The 22,358-nt window shown below is 48.9% G+C and overlaps 1 protein-coding gene and 1 pseudogene across 3 annotated transcripts in view; one reads left to right on the forward strand and one right to left on the reverse strand.

The window, feature by feature from the left end:
• The window catches only part of CHAF1B (chromatin assembly factor 1 subunit B), a 31,589-nt gene extending 11,738 nt beyond the window's left edge, over window positions 1-19,851 (reverse strand). Inside the window, exons 1-8 of one of the 3 annotated variants that reach the window (XM_058661646.1) lie at window positions 19,737-19,851; window positions 18,653-18,831; window positions 17,485-17,617; window positions 12,292-12,409; window positions 10,134-10,237; window positions 7,334-7,430; window positions 5,363-5,447; window positions 1,660-1,753 (exon numbers count right to left, since the gene is read on the reverse strand). In XM_058661646.1, coding sequence (XP_058517629.1) covers window positions 1,660-1,753; window positions 5,363-5,447; window positions 7,334-7,430; window positions 10,134-10,237; window positions 12,292-12,409; window positions 17,485-17,617; window positions 18,653-18,778 — 757 coding nt within the window. In that variant the 5' untranslated portion in view covers window positions 18,779-18,831; window positions 19,737-19,851. Of the gene's footprint in view, window positions 1-1,659; window positions 1,754-5,362; window positions 5,448-7,333; window positions 7,431-10,133; window positions 10,238-12,291; window positions 12,410-17,484; window positions 17,618-18,652; window positions 18,854-19,651 lie in introns of all 3 variants that reach the window. The other 2 variants (XM_058661648.1, XM_058661647.1) reach the window with 2 other exon arrangements.
• LOC105942292 (dnaJ homolog subfamily C member 17-like) lies at window positions 1,922-3,845 on the forward strand (annotated as a pseudogene).
• Window positions 19,852-22,358: the final 2,507 nt, after the last annotated feature.

The following is a 22,358-nucleotide window of genomic DNA, read 5'->3' on the forward strand; positions in this document are numbered from 1 at the left end:
TATATCTTTCACAATATGTAGTCACATTATCAAATGCTCTTTTAAATTCTGATAATATTTTTAAATATTAGGGCTCTCCAGATTTACAACCCCATTGCAGGAAGAAGGTTTTTCCTCTTCCATTCTTGGTGATTCCGCTTTCCCTCATTCATCAATCCCACAAGTAACAATAACGGTGACCGCTGACAATCTATCTCGTACCTGCTCTTAACTGAAAACTGAGTTACCACTCAGTAAAGGATTTATTACTGGAGTTAGTAAATAACTTCTAATAACACACTGTTGCAAAATGACTAGCATAAGCCACTGGTTAATTCTCAGTGCTGAGACTCCCTGAGCCTAAGTGTCATGTTCCATGGGTTCCCCAATGCTATGCTTTACTGCGAGGCAGAGAGAGATTCACACACAAAGCTCTTTCCACCGATCCATGCTGCAGACGCCCAGGACTGGGCCGCGGCCAGCGCCAGGAACACAAGCCAGGTCTCCCAGGTGAGCAACAGCAGGAACCCAACCACTTAAGCTATCAGCACTTCTTCCTAGGCACACACGAGCAGGAAGCGAGAATCAAGAGCTGGGGCAGGACTGGAACGTGGGCACTCCAACTTGGGACTCCCTAATGTCCTTACATGAATGTAGGATTCGCATCCCAGCCTGGACAGAATGCTCAGTGCAAACCTGACCTGGGTCTTGCTGTTTGACCCAAGCCTGTGCTACATCATCACCTTTATGCTCAGGGTGATCGTACAGCCCTGGAGATGAGCGGACACTCTTCTCCGAGTACGCTCCAGGGCTAACACGGCAGTGCCTCGTCATGCTTGGCTCACCCTCAGTGAACCTGTCCCTTCCTTGCTGATTCTGCTAACACCTGGGATTCCACCAGGCTAATCAGCCTCATGTCACTACCTGCTGCTCACACCTGAGAACTAAACACAAAGGTACCTGAGCTGAGAGAACCAGGCCTCTACATACATGCAGCGAAGAAGCATTCACCACAAGGGTTGAAACACTGAATTCCTGAAAAGTTAACAATATCAAAGGGAAAATGTGTATCACTCTTGTCCCATGACTAAAAATATGTCTGCACATTAGACCATTGGGAAATTTGTTCAAACTCCACAAACCAGGTCACCCACTCAAGGCCACTCAAACCACTATCTCTCAGTGTGGATACAGGTACCAGTATATTGCTAAGGCTCCCTAAAGGTCTCCAATATATGTGTGGACCAGTCATGGACTATGCCCTGGCCAGGACTCACTGAGCTACAAAGCACATCAGGAAACACTTCTCTGCTCGCCCTTCACAACATTAAACCAGATACCACCGGGGATGGCGCACTGGTTCAGCAGGCTAATCCACCACCCTGTATCAACGGCATCCCAAATGGGTGCCGGCTCAAGTCCTGGCTGCCCCACTTCCTGCTTAGGGCCTGGGAAAGCCATGAAGGATGGCCTAAGTGCTTGGGGCCCTACACCCGCATGGGAAACCCAGAGGAAGCTCCTAGCTCCTGACTTCAGATCAGCCCAGCTCCAGCTGTTGCAGCCATTTTGGAAATGGCCCAGCAGACAAAGAACTCTCTTCTCTCTAAATCTGCCTTTCCAGTAAAAATAAATAAGTCTTAAAAAGATGAATGAACAGAAAATCAGATGCCATCAACACACCTGGTGTGAGGAGCAAGGATCCGTCGGGAGTAAAACTGAGTCTACGAAAGAAGGACTTCATGCTGTCATCATGGAACATCCGGTAACTGCGGGCCTGCGGCACACAGAGGTTAAACATTAGTCCACCTCTGCACAGCAAAGGCTTACCCATGCCCGCCTGCTTCACCACATAGAGTGATTTATCGTTATTGAAAAACAATATACAAAACAGACAAAGAACAAACCAGATAACTGTGCAAGACTGCAAGATGCAACAGCAATGATGCCCAGGGAACTGATCGGCCATTTTGATGAATACAGTAGGGGGTGTGTGTGTGTGTGTGTGTGGGTGTGTGTTGTCTGGGAAATGAGACTGGATGACAACAGGAAGATGACCTGTGTGTATACATTTAGAATTCCCAATTGGGCAAACACTTTACAAAAGGAAACAGATTATTAAACAGGTGAACATGTCACTTGTCAAACTACATCTCTTGAACACTATGTAGCACAGTTCCTGTTCACAGACATTTTATAAAATATTAACACTTAATTCTCAAGAACCCAAGGAAGCAAGTGTCAGTGTCCTTCCCTCACACGTGTGCCCTCTCAGCACGTCAACTCTGGGCCGCCTTGAGAGCCGGCACCTAAGACGAAGTTGGCCCCAAGCCCTCGGCTGCTCCTGTCTCCTACGTGCCATTCTTCGCAGCCCAGGTTCCTCTGTTCATCCGCCAGTGCTTTCAAAGACCAAAACCCTTCCCATTCCTGAAACCCAGTCCCTCGCCAGGCTCTCTGCTGTCTGCTACGAGTTCTCGGTCAACCTGCCAAGACAGCGTGCTGCCGGCTGCTGGGCACCTGGTGCTCCACCCACCAGCTTTCCAGGATCTTCTGGAATCAGTGGTGAACAGCCCAGAGACCTGAGTCACCAAGGTTCCTCCCACCTGGAGCCAGATGGAGCACAGAGCTGGGGACAGGGTCCAGGCACCAGCATTTGTAATGCTTCCCAGGTGATGTAACCACGCCTATCCATCATGGGCCTTCCCCAGCCCCAAGATGTCTCCATTTGCACAGAGCCCGCCAGCCACAGTGACTGAGCCTTGACTGTCCCAAAGAAAGCTTGCTTACAGTTCACAGCTACTCAGTTACTGACCATCAGTCAGCAGCCCACGTAGACTTCTGGCTCGACACACCAAATTCGCCCATGAACTGAGACTTGGAAGCAGACAGAAAGTGCGACCAACAGAGAACTCCACAGAAGGAGTAGGCAAGGACAGCAGTGTTTTTTTAAAAAGCACTCGTGAACTCAAGTTCAGGCTGGAACCAGGGCGGTCAGCAAGCAGCTGTTACAAATGGATCTGTATGCACGACTAGGCATAGAGAAGGCTACCGACAAAGAGGTGAAGAAGGCCTACCGGCAGAAGGCTCTCTCCTGCCACCCAGACAGAAATCCTGACAATCCCGAAGCAGCCCAACTCTTCCACTAGCTCTCCTGGCCTGGCAAGTACAGACTGATGGTGCAGCCAGGGTCGTGTACGACAAGGTCAGGACAGCCAGGAAGCAGGCAGCCAAGGAGACCCAGAAGCTTGATGAGAAAAGGAAGAAGATGAAGCCTGACCTAGAGGTGCGGGCACAGCAGGTACAGGAGAAGGAAGCCAAGAGTCGCAGCGCCAGGATGCTCGAGCAAGAGTCTGTTCGCCTCCGGGAGGAAGGTTCCCGCTGCCGCAGGAGCAGCACAGCTGATCCGGGAGCAGAGGTCAATCCGGGAGTGGGAGCAGAAGGTGAGAAGAGAGCCCGAAGATGCTGAAGCCCAAGGAATCCCCAAATTAATGCTGAGATGGGAGTGCAAGAAGGAGGACGGGTCCCATATGGCGCCCACTCCTGCAGCTTATCCAAAAGTACAGTGACATCTCCACCTGGAGCTTTCCAGTAAGAGGCCAGGCACAGCTGTGGTGGAGTTTGTGACTGTCAAGACCGCAGAGCTGGCTGTGCAGAATGAAGTGGGCCTGGTTGGTAAACCACTGAAGATCTCCTGGCTGGAGGGACAGCCCCAGGGCGCTGCGGGCCCTGGCCATCCAAGACTGCCAAAGGACTAGAAGCTTTCGGAGAGAGACTACGAGAGCCTGGCCAATACATACATGCAGCAAGCAGCAGAGCGGCAGCAGCTGAATGGCAGGACACGGCAGGACACAGAAGGCCCTCCCGTCTAACCTCCACCCAGGACCCGCAACACAGCCCTTTCCAGAAGCCCCTACAGTAAACTTGTTAATAATGATAAAAATAAAATGAACTTGTTGACTTCTAACAGAAAAGACTCGTTCCTTGAGAGTACAATTTTAGCTTATTTTTTTGACCTGTTGCTGCCATTAACATGAAACCTCAGAGACCAAGGCCTTTGGGGCTCCCTAACATCCAGACGACAGCACGCTGCTCAGACCCACGGGGAAATGCATAAACCGCGGTGGCTGCAGACAGAATGGACCACCCAAAGGCACCAGGCTCATGACGAAGCCTGCCTGTCAGCACACCTCGACCATCGCCAAGCCCCTGCCACCAGGCACTTGGCTACAGCGAACAGGACCAACAGGACCACGAGATAAAGTGCTGCTGATTAATGCCCCCTTCACTCCCCATCAAGGCGCAAGACTGCACCTCACTTCCAAGTCAGACAAGTTTCCAAGAAAGTAGTGTCACCAAAAGAAAACATAAACACCAGCTTCTGTGTTCTGCATTCTGACTGCTACTAGACTCGGAAAATTGTTGCAAGTGGAGTGCAATTTACATGAAATGACTAAAGTTTCTCCATATCCTTCCTCCCCACCCCTGCAAAAAAAAAAAAAACAAGGAGAAACAATGTGGAAACAATGATCACACCCACTCTGCCCTAACCCCTGATCCATCCCACTCTGATCAACTATGCTAACATCACCTAAAACTAACAATAAATTTTAAATAAATAAGTGAAAAAGAAAGAAAGGAAGCTTGCTTACAGTTCAGGTGCTGGATTCTTGAGGCCAGGGTCACAGCTGTCAGGGTGTCTAAGCACAGCACAACTGCCTAAGGGGCAGGCACTGTGGCACAGCAAGTCAGGCCTCAGCCTGCCATGCCTGGCTCAAGGCCTGGCTGCTCCACGTTTCCTATCCAGCTTCCTCCTAGTGTGCCTGGGAGGCGGCCAATGAGGACCTAAGTACTTGGGTTCCCAGCAGCCAACCTGGAGTCCTGGATGCTTGGCTTGGTTCTGCCCCAGCCCAGGCTACTAAAAGCATTTGGGGAGTAAATCAGCAGATGGAAGATCCCTCTCTGCTCTCCTTCCCTGTCACTCAATCTTTGTTATAAATAATTGCTTTAAAATAAAGACTGCTGAAAGAAAATGTCCAAGGATTTATAGTAGGCCTGGCACAGTGGCTCAACTGGCTTCAAGTGCAGGGATCCTATATGAGTACCAGTTTGTGCCCTACCTGCTCCACTTCCCATCCAGCTCTCTGCATGTAGCCTGGGAAAGAGGTAGAGGATGGCCCAAATCCTTGGGACCCTGGACCCTCATGGCAGACCAGGAGGGAGCCCCTGGCTCCCAACTTCAGATCAGATCAGCTCCAATTGTGCAGCCATTTGTGGAGTGAACCAGCACATGTAGAATCTTTCTCTGTCTCTCCTTATCTCTGTAAATCTGTCTTTCCAACTAAAAAAAAAAAAAATCTTAAAAAAAAAAGAAAAAAAGGATTCATACCTCTCCTTCAGCTCCTATGCCAGACAGCATCTTCGAAACATTAAAAGCTACCCGCTTCTTCTGTGTGCTATACACCCGCAAGACCCTGAAAACGAAGACACGTGAGTGACCCCTCCTAGAAAACGAACTATCTCACACAGAAACAACTGGTTGCCCAAATGGAAGACCACCTACACAAGTGCAGCCTGCACAGAACTTGTCAACAAGGCCACTCAGATTTGGCCAAGGAGCTGTGCCGGAAGCCAATGTTCATGACCTACCCTCACAGAGAAAACCCATCATCACCACAGCTTCACTGCCCTTACACTGTCTCAGTTCCTCAAGTGAAACACAGGTGGGCCTATCTGTATTCACGTGGTGGACGTGTGGCCCAGGAGGCGCAGGCTGGGCCTGTCTGTATTCACGTGGTGGACGTGTGGCCCAGGAGGCGCAGGCTGGGCCTGTCTGTATTCACGTGGTGGACGTGTGGCCCAGGAGGCGCAGGCTGGGCCTGTCTGTATTCACGTGGTGGACGTGTGGCCCAGGAGGCGCAGGCTGGGCCTGTCTGTATTCACGTGGTGGACGTGTGGCCCAGGAGGCGCAGGCTGGGCCTGTCTGTATTCACGTGGTGGACGTGTGGCCCAGGAGGCGCAGGCTGGGCCTGTCTGTATTCACGTGGTGGACGTGTGGCCCAGGAGGCGCAGGCTGGGCCTGTCTGTATTCACGTGGTGGACGTGTGGCCCAGGAGGCGCAGGTTGGGCCTGTCTGTATTCATGTGGTGGACGTGTGGCCCAGGAGGCAATGTGGACAACTGCAGTAAGGTTTGTCTTGTGTTCAAGTCTTGCTCTCAGGGATTTGTAAGGGTAAGACAGCACCAGCAGGTGGATTTGCTGATGAAAAGCCACAATGGTCCCCTAATCAGACTGTCTCCTGATGGTCTGAATAAACCACATGCCTCAGGAAACAAATGCCATTCAGAAGCCAAGCAGGTTCCACGGAAAATAAATACTAACTGCTCCATATTGCTCTCACTCTAGGCCCATCTCGGTTCCCGCTACAATTCAGCCAAACAATTAATTAAAGTTTTAGTCCGGGATGATTTAAATTTGATTGATTAAAATATATTGATTTTATTTAGAAGTAAATGGGTAAATACCCAAAAGCTTAGACTGTTAAATAATGTACCCGACCTGTGACATTTTTAATTCCTGTTCGCAAGGGTACAATTAAATGAAATTATACCAGTGAATGTGGGAACATGACACCTTTTCAGAAAAGGCAAAAATATTTCATTTTATATCAGTTTAAATGAAGTTGCTAAAATCAAATATATCAAGCTATCATCAAAAAGAAAGAGAAGGGGCTAGTATTGTGAAACGGCAGGCAAAGGCACTGCCTGTGATGTCATGCATTTACATATGAGTGCCAGTTCAAGGCCCAGCTGCTCCACTTCAATCTAGCTCCCTGCTAACGACCTGGGCAAAACAGTGGAAGACGGCCCAAGCGTTTGGGCCTCTGTCACCAAAGTGAAAGACCCAGATGAAGCTTCTGGCTCCTGGGTTTGGGCAGGCTCAGCCTGCCTGCTTTTGTGGCCATGAGGGCAGTAAACCAGCGAGTAGAAGAGAAACACTCCAACCCCCTCCACTACCTTTTCTCTTTAAATCATATTTAGGAAATATTTCTAAGTCCTTCACCACACCAAATGGAATTCAAAGCTTATTTAAGGCTACAAAGCATCTTCCCCACCCAATCATTCATTTATAAAGACTTACTAAGCACTAACTTTACGTAAGACACTTGCCATAGTTTCCAATTTCTTACAATGTCATAAGGCATTAAAATGAGAAAACAAACAAGAAAACCAAAGCTGGATTATGGCTTATTTTAACGAAGTTGTGATTAAATAAAAAAAAAAAAAAACCAAAAAAAAAACAAAAAACCTCTGCAGAAAGCTTCCCATATGTCCAAAGGCAGCTTGTAGTCAGAGCTTACCTGTCACAGCTCAGGGTGGCAACATACTGGCCCAAAGGATCCCACGTCACTCCTTGCACGTAACTTTTGTGTTCATTGAAAATTGACATCTTTTGTCCTATAAAAAACAAACAAAAACTCACAGAACAGTATTATCACAAATCTCCTCAAAAGCAAAAACTGCATCAATGACTTAAATACAAGGATATTTTAAGGTTTATGGAAAAGTGGAATTAAAAAGTGAATTCTGGTAGCTAAAAATTTGAAATGCATGCATAGGAATCTGATTCCCTTTCTGTCATCACATTATTAGGCAGTTGGTGGCCAGGAACTCAGGACCAAACACCAGGTGAGGCTCTGGGGACGGAGACAACTGTAGACAGCCCCACCCAAGAATCGAGGGAGGACCCATCAGCAGGAGACTGCCATCCAGCAACAGATCACCTGTGCACGCTGTCTTGTAAGGTAAGATTGCCTATGTGGTGACACTGTTGCTGTCCCAGTCAGAGTAACAAGCACACCACCATGCTCACACAGAGACCAGATATCCTAGAATGCACTTTACAAGGTACCCCCAGGGCCCAGCGTGATACATCAGTGGCTAAATCATCGCCTTGCATGTGCCAGGATCCCATATGGGCACCTGTTCGTGTCCCGACTGCTCCATTTCCCATGCTCCCTGTTTATGGGCTAAGAAAGCAGTGGAGGACAGCTGAAAGCCTTAGAACCCTGTGCCCACATGGGAGACTCCGAAGCTCCTGGCTTCGGATCAGCTCAGCTCTGGTCGTTGTGACCATTTTGCAGGGTGAAACAGAGGATGGAAGATCTTTCTCTCTGTCGCTCCTTCTCTCTATAAATTTACCTTTCCAATAAAAATAAACCCTATCTTTTTCTTTAAGAAGGCACCCCACTGTTGAGCAATCCATGACTGTAATACAGTACAGATTAGAGGCGGAGGCAGCAGTGAGCACCAGAAGACCACAGTTCAGCTCTCCAAGTGCGACAGAACAAAGGAAGGGGAGGGAACAGAAGAGCAGGACACCCTAGAGAAACCCACAGACAGATAGCTGAAGGGCTGGCATGGTGGTGTAGGGAGTTAGGCCTCTCTCTAATATGCCAGCATGTCGTACGGGGACCAGCTCGTGTCCCAGCTGCTCCATGTCCAATCCAGCTCCCTGCTGGTTATATCTGGGAAAGCAGCAGAGGATGGCCCAAGTAACTGGACCCCTGCAACCACATGGGAGACCTGGAAGAACCTCTGGGCTCTTGGCTTTGGGCCGGCCCAGCTCCAGCTGTTGTAGCCATTTGTGGAATAAACCAGTGAAAGGAACATGTCTCCTCTGTCTCACCACTCTCTGTAAATCTGCCTTTCAAATAAAAATAAACAAAACAAACAAACAAACAGAAAAACCAAGACAGCTGAGCCTGGTGTATTTGGAGCAGTGAGAAGCAACTGAGCTCCCTGATAATGTGCCTGGAAAAGCAGTGGAGGATGGCCCAAGTACTGGGGCTCCTGCCTGCGTCCTGGACCAGCCTTGGCCTTTGCAGCCACTGAGGGCGTGAACCGGCAGATGAAGATCTGACTCTCCCTCTGTTAATCTGCCTTTCCAATAAATAAAAGAAATCGTAAAGAAAACCCTGCAGTGATCCTTTCCAAGGGGCACGACCTCACACGACGTGCCCCCTCCTCTCCAATCCAGTTGCTCCCATCCTCCCTGGTTTACTCATCCTCTTCCTGCTCCTGTGACGTGCCAGGCAGTAACCCCAGAGCCTCCACAGTTGCTCCTCCGTTGAATAACGCACCTGGCTTCTCCCTCCCTTCAGTCTGACCTCTGCTGCAACATCACAGGCTCACAGTAGCATCCCCCAACAGCCCTCACGGCACCTGTCATTGCATCCGTGTCTGGACTGATCTCACTTTCCCGCCACAATGCAGCCACTTCATTCTTGCTCTTTCCAACACTGCATTCCATTGCACCAGCAAGGTCTGAGGTCACCATGACTGACTTGAGGGCAAGCTGGATGGACTGCCCACAAGGACCTGAAATTATCCACGATAAAGCAGGCTCGGGATTCTGAGTAAGACTGACACTGGCCTTGCACTGTGCGGGAATACTGGGAACTAACCAGAAAGAGGATAAGATAAGATAGTACAGAAGATGGTCCGGCTGGATGGTGTAGAACGGAACAGAACAGAGATATTTTTAGGGGGCGGGGCGAAAAATGGACTGATGAATGAAAACCAGCAGCATGAAAACCAAGTCCACTTCCTGAGCTACAAGCCAGCACCTGAGTGCAGGGAGGGTAGGCAGCCTACTGGGCACAAAGAGCATGGGAAGTAGTTTGGCAGGAATAGGGAGTGTCATGAAGGACGGCAGGGGACACGAGCAGCCATTAGCCACCATGAGTTCCAGCAGTTCACCACGATGCTGACTCCATCTTAATGCTCAGGTACCTGTCCTCTCCCCAAACCGAAACAAGTGCAATGTTCTTGGAGTCAATGAAAACCTGATTCCACCTGCCCCTCAACTACCACACAACACCCTACTGCCAAGTGACTTACTCACTGTCCTGTGCTCCAGGCTTGCCCCTGCACGTCTGCATCCACTGGTAACTCGAGCCTTCTATGTTCCAGCTGGGGCCCTAAGCCCTGGGATGGATCTAAGGCTCGTAGGACAAATTTCTATCTTGCTGAGCCAACACATATCTAACTTGGATCACTAAAGATATCTGCCATGTTGCTTTCAAAGTTAAAGCAAGCTATTTTAAAAAAAAAACAATCAGGTTGTCCCGCTGAAAACCATAGAAGTGAGTCAATCACCTTTGTTGACATCCCAGATGATGGCTGTGTTGTCCACAGATGCCGAAGCCATCAGGTTCCCATCCGTTGCCCAGCAAATATCATACACATCTTCTAAGTGGCCCCTAAACTCCAAGTAAGTCAAAGAAAAGGAAGCAATTATTGTTTTAAAACAGGAAAAAGCACTAAAAGCTTAAAGGCAAACTCCAGGACCATGCATGAGGACGGAATTGTAGAAATTTCCATTGGTACTATATTAGCTATAGCTATAAACAACCACTTTCAAGACATTTTAAAGACATCTGTATCTCTAAAATAGATTTAAGTTATTTGAAAGGTAGAGTAACAGAGAAAGACAGATCTCCCATCTTCTGTTTCACTCCCCAAATGTCAACAACAGCTAGGGCTGGTCAAGCCAAAGCCAGACGCCAGGAATCCATCCAGTCTCCCAAGTGGGCAGCAGGAACCCAAGCACTTGCCCCGCTACTTGCTGTCTCCCAGGTGCACCAGCAGGAAACTGGATCAGAAGTGGAGGAGGGGTGTGGGAGGGCGTTCTGAACCTGCAGGCAAAGCCATGCCTGTGACAAAGGTGTCCAATATCAGAGAGCCAGCTTGAGTCCTGGCTGCTTCTCTTCTGATTCAGTCCCCTGCTAACGCACCTGGGAGGGCAAGGGAAGATGGCCCTACCACACAAACGGGGAGCTGGGGTAGGACTTGTAGGCCCTGGCTTCAGCTTGGGTCAATCCAGGCTTTTGTGACCACTTGAATCAGCAGATGGAAGATCTATCCTTACCTCTCTATTGCTCTGCTTTCCAAATAAAAACACATTAAACATATAGAGTGGAAGCAGGAGCCAATCTGAAGTTCTTCAATAATAATGCACGGGTAGCCCAAGTGGTAGCTTAGCAGCTGCACAATGCCCAGCCCATAAACTAGTTCATTTTTTTTTTTAAGATTTTTTATTATTATTATTGGAAAGCCAGATATACAGAGAGGAGGAGAGACAGAGAGGAAGATCTTCCATCCGATGATTCACTCCCCAAGTGAGCACAACGGCCGGTGCGCGCTGATCCGAAGCCGGGAACCAGGAACCTCTTCCAGGTCTCCCACATGGGTGCAGGGTCCCAAAGCTTTCGGCCGTTCTCGACTGCTTTCCCAGGCCACAAGCAGGGAGCTTGATGGGAAGTGGAGCTGCTGGGATTAGAACCGGCGCTCATATGGGATCCTGGCACGTTCAAGGCGAGGACTTTAGCTGCTAGGCCACGCCGCCGAGCCCTAGTTCATTTTTTTATACGGAAAAGATTTTAGCAGAAACAGAAAATTCGTTTCTTTTTTTTTAAGGTAGATTTTTTAAAGAAAAAATTTCATCTGAAACACAGATACAGAGAGGGAAAAGACTTTGATAAACAGAGGGAGAGAGAGCGGGGAAGAGGGAGAGACAGATTGATTGATTTTCCACCTGCTGGTTCATTCCCCAAATGGCCGCAACAGAAGTTGAGCCAATCCAAATTCAGAAATAAGGCGCTTCTTCCAGATCTCCCACATAGGTGCAGGGGCCCAAACCCATGTGCCAACTCTACTGCTTTCCCATGTACTTTAACAAGGAGCTAGAGCAGAAGTGGAACAGCCAGGATGAGATGCCAGTACCACAGGTGGCAGCTTTACTCTCTATGCCACAAAGCCAGCCCCCAAAATCTGCCATCAGCACTCCAGTCCTTTGTTTCATAGCCATTGCACATCAATGAAAGGGTTGGACTAGGGCCAGGCACAGTGGCTCATGGCTAAATCCTCGCTTTTACATGCTAGTATCCAATACGGCCCTGGTTTGTGTCCTGGCTGCTCCACTTCCCATCCAGGTTCTCTCTTTGTGGCTTAGGAAGGCAGTGGAGGATGGCCCAAAGCCTTGGGACCCCGAACCCATGGGGGAGACCTAGAAGAAGCTCTCGGCTTCGAATTGGCTTAACTCTGGCCACTATAACCACTTGGGGAGGGAATCAGCAAACGGATAATCTTTCTGTTTCTCATTTTTTCTATGGATCTGCCTTTTCAATGAAAATAAATAAATCTTTTTTAAAAAACAAAGAAAGAAAAAGAAAAGGATCGGGTAAGACATAAAAGGCACATCCCATTTCAGGCTCTCAGTGGTAAAGACAGGCACCTGAGCAGTGCTCCATGTTACCTCAGGGTCTTTACGACTGTCCAGTTCTCCTTATTGAGCTGGGCCTCATCCTCGTCCTGAAAGGCGATCTGCTCGGGCTCCTTGTTGTCATTCACCTTCCACAGCAGGATGACAGCATCTGCAGAGCAATTCAGTCAAGGACCAGCCGGGCATCACTGTGTGTGCCACACTCCTGGAATCCCATGCAGTACATGATATTCAAGCTGACCAGTAAACAACACGGTCATGGGATTTACAAGTAAGAATGTGGAGCAGAAAGGCAGGCTTGCCTTCTGAATTCATAAACTCTAAACTCAAACTCATCACAGGTGAGAGCTCTGTGAAATCACCTAACACAGAGGGTCTCCAGGCCAGCGAAACGCCCCTGCAAGCCAACTCAGCCCATCAAGCTAAAGGTGTGACCATTAAATAACAAAACAGCGGAAACACGGCCACCAATGCAAGCATTAGGGAAGTGTTCCTAGCTGTCACTCAGGATGCATCAGTCTCCTCACCTCAGGGGTTAAATGACACCTTCCTCACAGTGCCGCTGACATCCTTGGTATGGCACATGGGAAACCCTGCAGAGTTAGTTAATTGTATAGCTGCACCAGATAGCGACACCTGATGCCAGCGATGAGTGGAAACCACTAACTCCCCACATTTCAATTCCACGCTTACCACAAAACATGACTGTGTTGCATCCTGGCTCCCCTTTAATTAATTTGAGGAGAATCAAGTTTGCAGAATAGGTAAAAACACATTTAAACAGAAAGAGAAATATTAGCCAGTGTGAAGCAGAGAGGGCACATTCTAAGAAACAGAAGAGGACAGAACAACAGCAGAGGGGTACCTGGAGACTGACAGACACAGGAAAGCAGCAGACACAACAGTGTGGTGTTGCAGTGACTGATACTCCAGCAGCATTCAGCAAACAGCCATCTGAACTCCACCAGCAACAAGCTGGGAAGGAGTATTTACCAGGAGCTCCAGAGGTGAACCCACACAAAGAACTGCCCATCCTGCTGGTCTGTTTTATTGACCAGGAGCAGAGACAGAGAAGCAGGTCCCAGACGGGCAGTGCAGGAACAGGGTGGATTTCACAGCCCAGTCTGCCCCCTAGAGCCATATCGGGCACCATTTTATTTAAGGAGGCAAGGGCTATGGGGCAGGACTGCACATGCACATAGCTGGGAGTGAACTCATTTCTGGCTCAGTGAACTGCAATAATCTAGTATTCTATAGGTTCCACCCAAGACAGGTCCGGGTAACCCTCAGACCTGACAGCCAGCAAATCAAGAACTCTAGTAAAGGCACACCAGGCTCCATTTCTTACAGTGTGGCAAAGAATTTAAGACTGCAGGGAAAACAGTGAGCTGTGCATGTGCTGAGCTCAGCTAGAACTTACTGAGGTCAGTGCATTGCATTGGTCCCACAGGAAAATAATACTGACTATTGCATTGTACGGGTCAAAATAGGTGCATGTGGCCCTCAGACCTAATGGCCAACAGGTGCCAACAAGATCAACACCACCAACAATCTAGTTACACAGGAGTAGGTCCCTAATCCTGGGACCTACTCCAACTGGAAGTGGGAGAAAGATTGTACAGACAACTGTTCAGCCTCAGTATGGAATCATTGGAGACAGAGAGGTATAAGCCAGGAGCTGGGGCTACGGAGACCACGGTAGAAGTCTTAACATAAGAACCCAGACCTAGAACTTGCTGGAGGGAGTGGTACAAGTGACACAAACAATGAGTCATGTGCCAACCACAATAAGTAAAATCGCACTATAGACCTGTGGGTGACAGAGCTTAGAAACCTGCCCCAAGGAGAAGAATCTGATAACCAGAAGTACAATCACCAAGAACAAAAGAGTAGACAAAGGCACAATGAATTAATATTACTGAAGACACTCCTGCAAAGGAGCAAAAGCCTTTGCCAACCTCAGAGTCAACTGAAGAAGACATCAAGAACATGGGGGATACAGAATTCAAAACACTTGTTATAAAACTTCTTATCACCAACAAGAAGCGTATAAAGCAGGCATTCAAGGAATTCAAGAAATATGTCACACTGGAAATGAATCAAATGAAAGCTGATATATCAGGAATAAAGAATATAGTGGAGCAAATTAAAAATACAGTGGAGTCTCCAAAATAGAATGGAGGCAGAAGAAAGAATCTCAAAATTGGAAAATATTTCCTGTCACCAGGGGGAAATAAACATCTGGAAGCAGAGTTGAAAGACACTCTTAAAAGACCAAATATGAGAGTTATGGGAGTCCCAGAAGGTGCAGAAAGAGAAATTGGGATTAAAGGTGCATTCAATGAAATAATAAGGGAAAAGTTCTCTAATCTAGAGAAAGAAGTGGGAAACAACATCCAGGAGGGGCACAGAACTCCCAATAAGGTTGACCAAAAACAATCTTCACCAAGATACATAATAATCCAGCTCTCTTCAATTAAACACAAGGAAAAGATCCTTACATGTACACGTGAAAAAAATCAACTGACATATAAAGGAATGCCAACTAAACTCACAGGAGATCTCTCACAGGAAACTCTATAGGCAAGAAGAGAATGGAGAGACATATTCCAGATTCTAAAAGAAAAAAAATGCCAGCCCAGGATAACATACCCAGCAAAACTTTCCTATGCCTTTGAAAATAAAATAAAATTCCTCCACAGTCAAGAAAAGTCGAAAGAATATGCCTCTTCCAAACCTGCCCTACAAATGATACTTCAAGATGTCCTCTTGACAGAGAAGAGGAATAGCACCCACCAAAACCAAAGGCAAATGTGAAGAACATCCCAGTAAAATAACAGCAGAAGACTAAATCAATGAACAACCCATTGCTAAAATGACAGGACTAAATTACCACCCATACATATTAACCCTGAATGTAAATAGCTCATCAACCAAATGTCAGATTAGTAGACTGGATTAAAAAACAAAATCCATCTATTTGTTGCCTACAGGAGACATATTTCACCAACAAAAATAAGTGGAAACTATATCTCATGGATTTTAATTTTTTTTGTTAGTTCCATCACTTCAAAACACTTACTTCCTCTTTAAATTCTCCATTGATTCATAGATCATACAGTAGCATCATTTTCTTCAAGAAGGTTCTTGATTTTCTTTTTCATTTCTTCAGTGACACATCAATCATTCAGTAGCATGTTATTTAACTTCATGGTGTTGTAAATTTCTATTTTTCTTCCTGTTGTTGACTTTGTATTTTGGCTTTTCATTTAAGGGAATATACAGTAACTATGTAATGAAGACTATCATATCCAGATGTGAGGATACAATGCAGTATGCATCTCTGCTTCCAAAGATGGACTGCCAATGAAAATGTTTACTATATCTTGACAATAGGATGCTGGACTCTCTGCCATTGTCCATGCCCACAATGAGGGACATATGACTGTGTATGAAGAACTATACTATAGTAATGATAGAGGAACTCATGAGGAGGGCGAAAATTGTGGAGGGGATAAGGGAAATCCCACGATCTATGGAACTGTATCATACAATGATAATAACAAAAACAAGTAAAATTTTTAAAAATAAATAGAAAATAAAAATTATTATTTATTTGAAAGTCAGAGTTACAAAGAGAGAAGGGAAGAAAGAGGGAGATCTCTCTCTCTTCCCTGATTCACTCCTCAGGTGGCTACAACAACCAGCGGTTGGACCAGACTAAAGCCAGGAGTCAGGAACCTCTTGCAGGTCTCTCATGCAAGTGCAGGAGCCCAAGCACTCGGACCATCTTCTGCTGCTTCTCTGGCCCATTAGCAGGGAGTTGGATCAGAAGTGAACCAACCCGCCCGGCAGCGTGGCCTAGTGGCTAACGTCCTTGCCTTGAACATGCTGGGATCCCATATGAGCGCCGGTTCTAATCCCAGCAGCTCCACTTCCCATCCAGCTCCCTGCTTGTGGCCTGGGAAAGCAGTCGAGGACGGCCCAAAGCCTTGGGACCCTGCACCCATGTGGGAGACCTGAAAGAGGTTCCTGGTTCCCGGCTTCGGATCAGCGCGCACCGGCCCGTTGCAGCTCACTTGGGGAGTAAATCATCGGATGGAAGATCTTCCTCTCTGTCTCTCCTCCTCTGTGTATATCTGACTGTAATAAAATAATAAATAAACATTTAAAAAAAAAGAAGTGAACCAACCAGGACACAAACTGGCACCCATAGGGGACACCAACATTACAGGAGGCTCTGTCACCCACTATACAACACCAGTTCCTTGGCTCCCTTTGAAGAACAAGAAAATCGGGGCTGGCACTGTGGCACAGCACGTTAGGCCACTACCTGCAACATCAGCTTCCCATATCCCAGCACCAGTTTAAGGCACAGCTGTTCTGGCTTCCCACCCAGCTTCTTGTAATGCACCTCGGAAGGCAACAGAAGGTACTTGAACAGCTGCTTGGGCTCCTGGCACTTGCAAAGCTGGCTGCTACAGCAATTTGGGGAGTGCACTAACAGATGAAGATCTAGCTCCCAATCTATCACTCTGCCTTTCAAATATCTTTTTTTTTTAATATATTTTTATTTTGAATTTTGAATTATGTGGTACAATTTAGTATAGGCTGCGATTCCCCCCCAAATCAAATATCTTAAAATAATAATAATAATAATAATAATAGGAGAAGGCCCCTCACAATAGCCTAGTGGGTAAAGTCCTTGCCTTGCATATGCCTGGATCCCATATGAGTGCCAGTTCGCATCCCGGCAGCTCCACTTCCCATCCAACTCCCTGCTTGTGGCCTGGGAAAGCAGTGGAGGACGGCCCAAAGCCTTGGGACCCTGAACCCGCGTGGGAGACCCAGAAGCTCCTGGCTTCTGGCTTCGGATCAGCTCAGCCCCCAGCCTCTGTAGCTAATTCGGGAGTGAACCAGCAGATGGAAGATCTTTCTCTCTGTAAATCTGCCTTTCCAATAAAAATAACAATTTTTTTTAAAAGGAATTTTTCAAATTAAGCAACTCTAATCCAAAGATCTGAAACAGAAAACTTGTTGGCTGTCAACATGATACTGAGAATGCCCAGCTTTCAGGGCATTTCAGCTTTCCAGGTTCCAGATGAGTGGTGCTTAGCAGGTCAATCTAAGCAGATATTCCCAAATCTGAACCATTTGCAAATCTGAAATTCTTCCGGTCCCAAGCATTTGAAATCAGGGATCCTCAATCCACACAGCAAAACTCACCATCACCTCCTGATGCCAAAACGTCCCCAGTTGGAGAGAAACGCACGACATTGACGGCTTTGGTGTGGCGCGCAAGGTTGGACAAAAACTCCACAACGGCTTTTCCGTCTGGCCCCTTTTCGACCTTCCAGATCTGTTGAAACCAAAGCAGCCATTCTAACATCACACAGGGAGCACCTACCATGCCATTTGTACTAAAACAACACACTTGTTTTCAGGAAGCAAATTCAGGTTTGTTTTTTTTTTTTGAAATACAAAATGCAAGAAAATCTCCTCTGGAAAACATAAAACCAGAAGCCTTTGTTTTGGCATCGTGGGTTAAGTTGCCACCTGCAATGCCAGCATCCCATAGGGGCATCATTTCTGCCCTGACTGTTCCACTTCCTACCCAGCTCCCTGCTAACAGTCTGGGACAAGCTGCGGAAGATGGCCCAAGGGTTCAGGCCTCTGCTACACATTTGGGAGACCCAGATGAAGTTCCTGGCTTTGGCCTGGCTCTTGAGGCTATCTGGGGATTGAACCAAGGGATGGAAGATCTTTCTCTCCATAACTCCGTCAAATAATTTTTAGAAAGATAAGGGCAGGCGCAATGGCTCAATAGCTAAAGCCTCACCTTGCAAGTTTCAGGATCCCATCTGGGCACCAATTTGTGCCCTAGCTGCTCCGCTTCCCATCCAGCTCCCTGTTTATGGGCTGGGAAAGCAGTGGAGGTTGGCCCAAAGCCTTGGGACCCTGCACCTGCGTGGGAGACCCGGAAGAAGCTCCTGGCTTCAGACTGGCTCAGCTCCAGCCACTGCAGCCATTTGACGAAAGAACCAGCAGATAAAAGATCTTTCTGCCTCTCCATCTCTCCAAAAATCATAAATCTGATCTGCCTTTCCGATAAAAGTAAATCTTTAAAAAAACAAAAAAGAAAGAAAAAGAAATAAAGAGGCCAACAACTGCATGTCAGCTGTGCTGTCACTGCATTCTGGGGCTAGCTGCTGCCCACCCTGTCATGGTGGGCGTCCAGCACAACGACACAGGAAACAAAACCAAGAACCAAGAGATTTCTGCTTCCCTTGGTCACTGGAGCCCCGAGCATCGAGCATTCAGGGCTGTGTGCCATGCCACAACACAGCCTGTGGATGCGGCTTCGGCCTGCTGCTTCGGGGAGCGCCCGCCTTACCCTGACGGCCGTGTCCACGCCCGCCGAGGCGAGCCTGTGGATCTTGCCCGAGGAGCCGTGCTGGAAGTCCAGGCTGTACACGGGCTCCTTGTTGTGCCAGGCGATTTCACACGTGATGACTTTCATTCTCCCGAGTCTTGAAGCAAAATATTCCCCGAGTGACGCTCTCAATGTTCCTTCTTCAAAGACAAAAGAAGAAAGCTGGGGAAAAAAAAAAAAACTAACACTGGTGATAAATAACAGTATTCTAGCAGCCAGGGTTTACCCAGCGCTAACTGCGACAGAACAATCACAACCAGTTACAATGTGCAAGCGCAGGTGCCTGCGGGGCCTCCCACAGCAGCAGCCCCGGGCTCCAGGCCCTGTTACCCTGCATCCTGCCAAGGTCGCAGGTGATGCCCAGCGCCACCCAGCAAGGGAGACCCCAGCAGGGGGTTCCAACGCCACCCAGGAAGGGAGACCCCAGCAGGGGGTTCCAACGCCACCCAGGAAGGGAGACCCCAGGAGGGGGTTCCGGCTTTGGCCTGGCCACGCTATTGTTGCCAGGTGATGTAAGAACTGTCCACTATCTGCTTCTGCCTTTCAAATAAAAAATAGATTTGAACCCTAAAAAAAAAAAAAGACTGAATGCAAGCAACTTTGGGAAAAGGCTGTTAATACAGCCAGTTGACATTAGCCCCTCAAAGCTCCATCTCAAAGGCTTCCTGGAGGCCAGGCTTCCTTCTGCCACGCCCAGAGAAGTGAAATCAATCACCCGGGGAACTGTCTGAGAGAATGCAGGGGGTCCCGGGGACCTCACCTTCCCCCCCGCCCCCAAACAGGGAGCCTCCTGAGTAAGGAGAGGGTCTCGTGGGCGAGGGGATCCGGACCGCGGGCGAGCGGGGACCTTGCGCCCGGGGGCCCGGTGTGGCCGGAGGCCGCTGGGCCGGGGCCTGGGCCGGTCCCCGGAGACCTCCCGCGCGCCGCCCTGGATCTGCCCGCGCCGCAGCGGCCCGTTACCCTGCCCTGGGGAGCGCCTCTCGCCCCGGCCGGACCAGGCCCGGAGGACCCGCGGAGCGGGGCACGGGCGTCCGCAAAGCCGTACCTCAGGGACGCGGCCGCTCACCGGCGCCGCCCGCTCCTGCCGCCGCGCGCGCCGTTTCCCGCGCGCCGCAGGCCCCGCCTCCCTGTGGGCGGAGTCCCCTGGAGTGCGGCCCCCTCGTGGGTGTGGCCTGCGGCGCCCCGCCCCCGTCCCGGGTCCCAGGGCTAGTCCTGCAGCATCAGAGGGTCGGAACCGTGGCCGCGGCGTGCGAGCGCTTGGCTTCCCAGCAGTTCGTCGTCGCTCAGGGGAACGGCTCGGTGCTCCGGCCCTCTCCTTACCTGCTCGTGCATTCTCTGAGCGAGCATTGCCGAGTGTGCGTCAGATGCTGACGCTGGCTTCCTGGTGCAGCGCGAAGCTGGCTCAGGCTCACCCTCCCGGGATTCACGGGCGCAGCAAGAGAAGACCGTTCTAATGGGACCTACGGGGACACCGCAGCTCTGAAGACCGCAGAGGGCCACAATGGGGGGCGGCGTGCAGTTGAAAGCAAAGAAGTCCACGCAAACACGCCCATGAGGCGCCAAAAGTTGAAAGGAGCTACGTGCCTTTGCTGTTCTCGGACAGATCACTTTGAATTTGAAAGCTCCAGGGCTTGGGAAGTGCTTCAGCCGCCCTCTGTTGCCTTCCAGCTGGCCTGCACTTGAGATGTGGATGCCCTAAGTCTTAACCGCTGCAGCCAATGTCTACCCGTGGCAGGCCCTCTAACTTCGACGTTTCTAAGCGCGACCTCGCTGATCTATGAGTTTCCTAAAAGGCCAGGAAGCGCTGCACGATGTGTGCCCCCACTTGACACTGGGCACACACACCTGAATCACCCGAGCAGGTGCCTTCCCAGGCATTTTAGAGGGAAAAGGGTGCACACGGCTTCTTAAATACTTAGCGTTTTTTTTTTTTTAAGATTTATTTTTATTACAAAGTCAGATATACAGAGAGGAGGAGAGACAGAGAGGAAGATCTTCCGTCCGATGATTCACTCCCCAAGTGAGCCGCCACGGGCCGGTGCTGTGCCGATCCGATGCTGGGAACCAGGAACCTCTTCCGGGTCTCCCATGCAGGTGCAGGGTCCCAATGCATTGGGCCGTCCTCGACTGCTTTCCCAGGCCACAAGCAGGGAGCTGGATGGGAAGTGGAGCCGCCGGGACCAGAACCGGCGCCCATATGGGATCCCCGGGGCGTTCAAGGCGAGGACTTTAGCCGCTAGGCCACTCCGCCGGGCCCAATACTTAGCGTCTTGAGGAGCAACCCGTCGATGAAAGTCTCGCGTTGCCGGAGTGGCAGTGGCCCACTGCTCCTTGAAGTTGCGTAAATTACCCTGCAGGGATCAAGGACTATGCAATATGGAGCTGCAGCTTCTTGGTGGCTACATTTGGACTGTGGCTAGGAACGGCTCTACATTTCAGAGTAGAAGACCCCCTGAAAGACACAGCTCTCTGCTTCGCACAGGCCCATGGGTAGTACAGAGAATCCGGGAGGGAATGCCAGGGCAGGGCTTGTCCAAGTTCCTTGCTTAAGTCTTGGAATTATCTGTGTATTGAAGAAAAATTTGGAGTCACAGTGTGGCTTCTCCAAATTTCTGAAACATGTTGATTCACAACCCACCTTCCTCTAAACTACCAGGGTTTTGAACTGTGGAGAAAGAGCTAAAGCACACACGTTAGCTTCTTGGCCTGTGTACAGGAAAATGGACTTGCTTAGTTAAAACCCTAGGGGCCAGAGAGAAGTCCTGCCTGCTGGCATGATGAAGAAGCTGGAGACTGAGGCCCAGGCTGTGCCAAATGTCTGCTTCACAAACGTTGGACTAAGCACGTCCCACAGCTAGTTATTCCATTCTCACTTGTTCCATCTGGATTCCCCAACACCGCCCTGTACTTGGAGCCCTAACTACAACCTTGAGCAGAAGTGCTTCCGCTAAGAAAGACCACTGCTTTTGGTTTTTGTTTAGTTTTTTTTTTCTGCATGCGAAAAGCAAAGCAAGTTTTTTTTAATTTTCATTTCTTTTTTTAATTATATTTTTGACGATCTTTACATAGTTCATTAGGGTAAAAAGGTTCAAGGGCTATAGGAAAGTGGGTAAGACTATTATTTCCACATTGTTTCCTTCATGTATATGAGGTAAAGGGGGATATGAGGTAAGGAGAAACCCCACCCAGGTTCCCACGCACCCCAGGTCCCAGATGTGGAGCATGCTCTGAGATTCTTGCTCAACTGGTTTTGATAGCTCACCAGTTATGAATCACTGCCAGTCTCACCACTCCACGCACGATGAAGTCATTCAAGAATCCACTGATTGACATAGTCCATCATAGAGTCTCCATGTGCCCAGTATTTTGCTGCCAGCATATAGCTAAGGTGGTTGATTGACTTGTTCTGTCTTCTGTGTTCAAGTTCTGAGTCCGGCATTTTGATTGGGGAGATCCCCAAAGAAGCTTTGTCTGAGGTGTTCCCAGACCAGATTCTTGTATGTACTAGGAAGCACAGGGCCCGGCACAGTCCATCATCCCAATCAGCTGGTGGTTGCAATTGCTAGGTTGGTTCTGCTTTCAGCCCCAACTTCCACTGGAACCAATGGGTGTTGCAGCCTAGCCTGGTTCTGCCCAGCACATACTCGGCTCTCACATAAACCAGTGG

This window comes from Ochotona princeps, chromosome 3 (genome assembly GCF_030435755.1).
Source record: "Ochotona princeps isolate mOchPri1 chromosome 3, mOchPri1.hap1, whole genome shotgun sequence".
Taxonomy (NCBI): Eukaryota; Metazoa; Chordata; class Mammalia; order Lagomorpha; family Ochotonidae; genus Ochotona; species Ochotona princeps.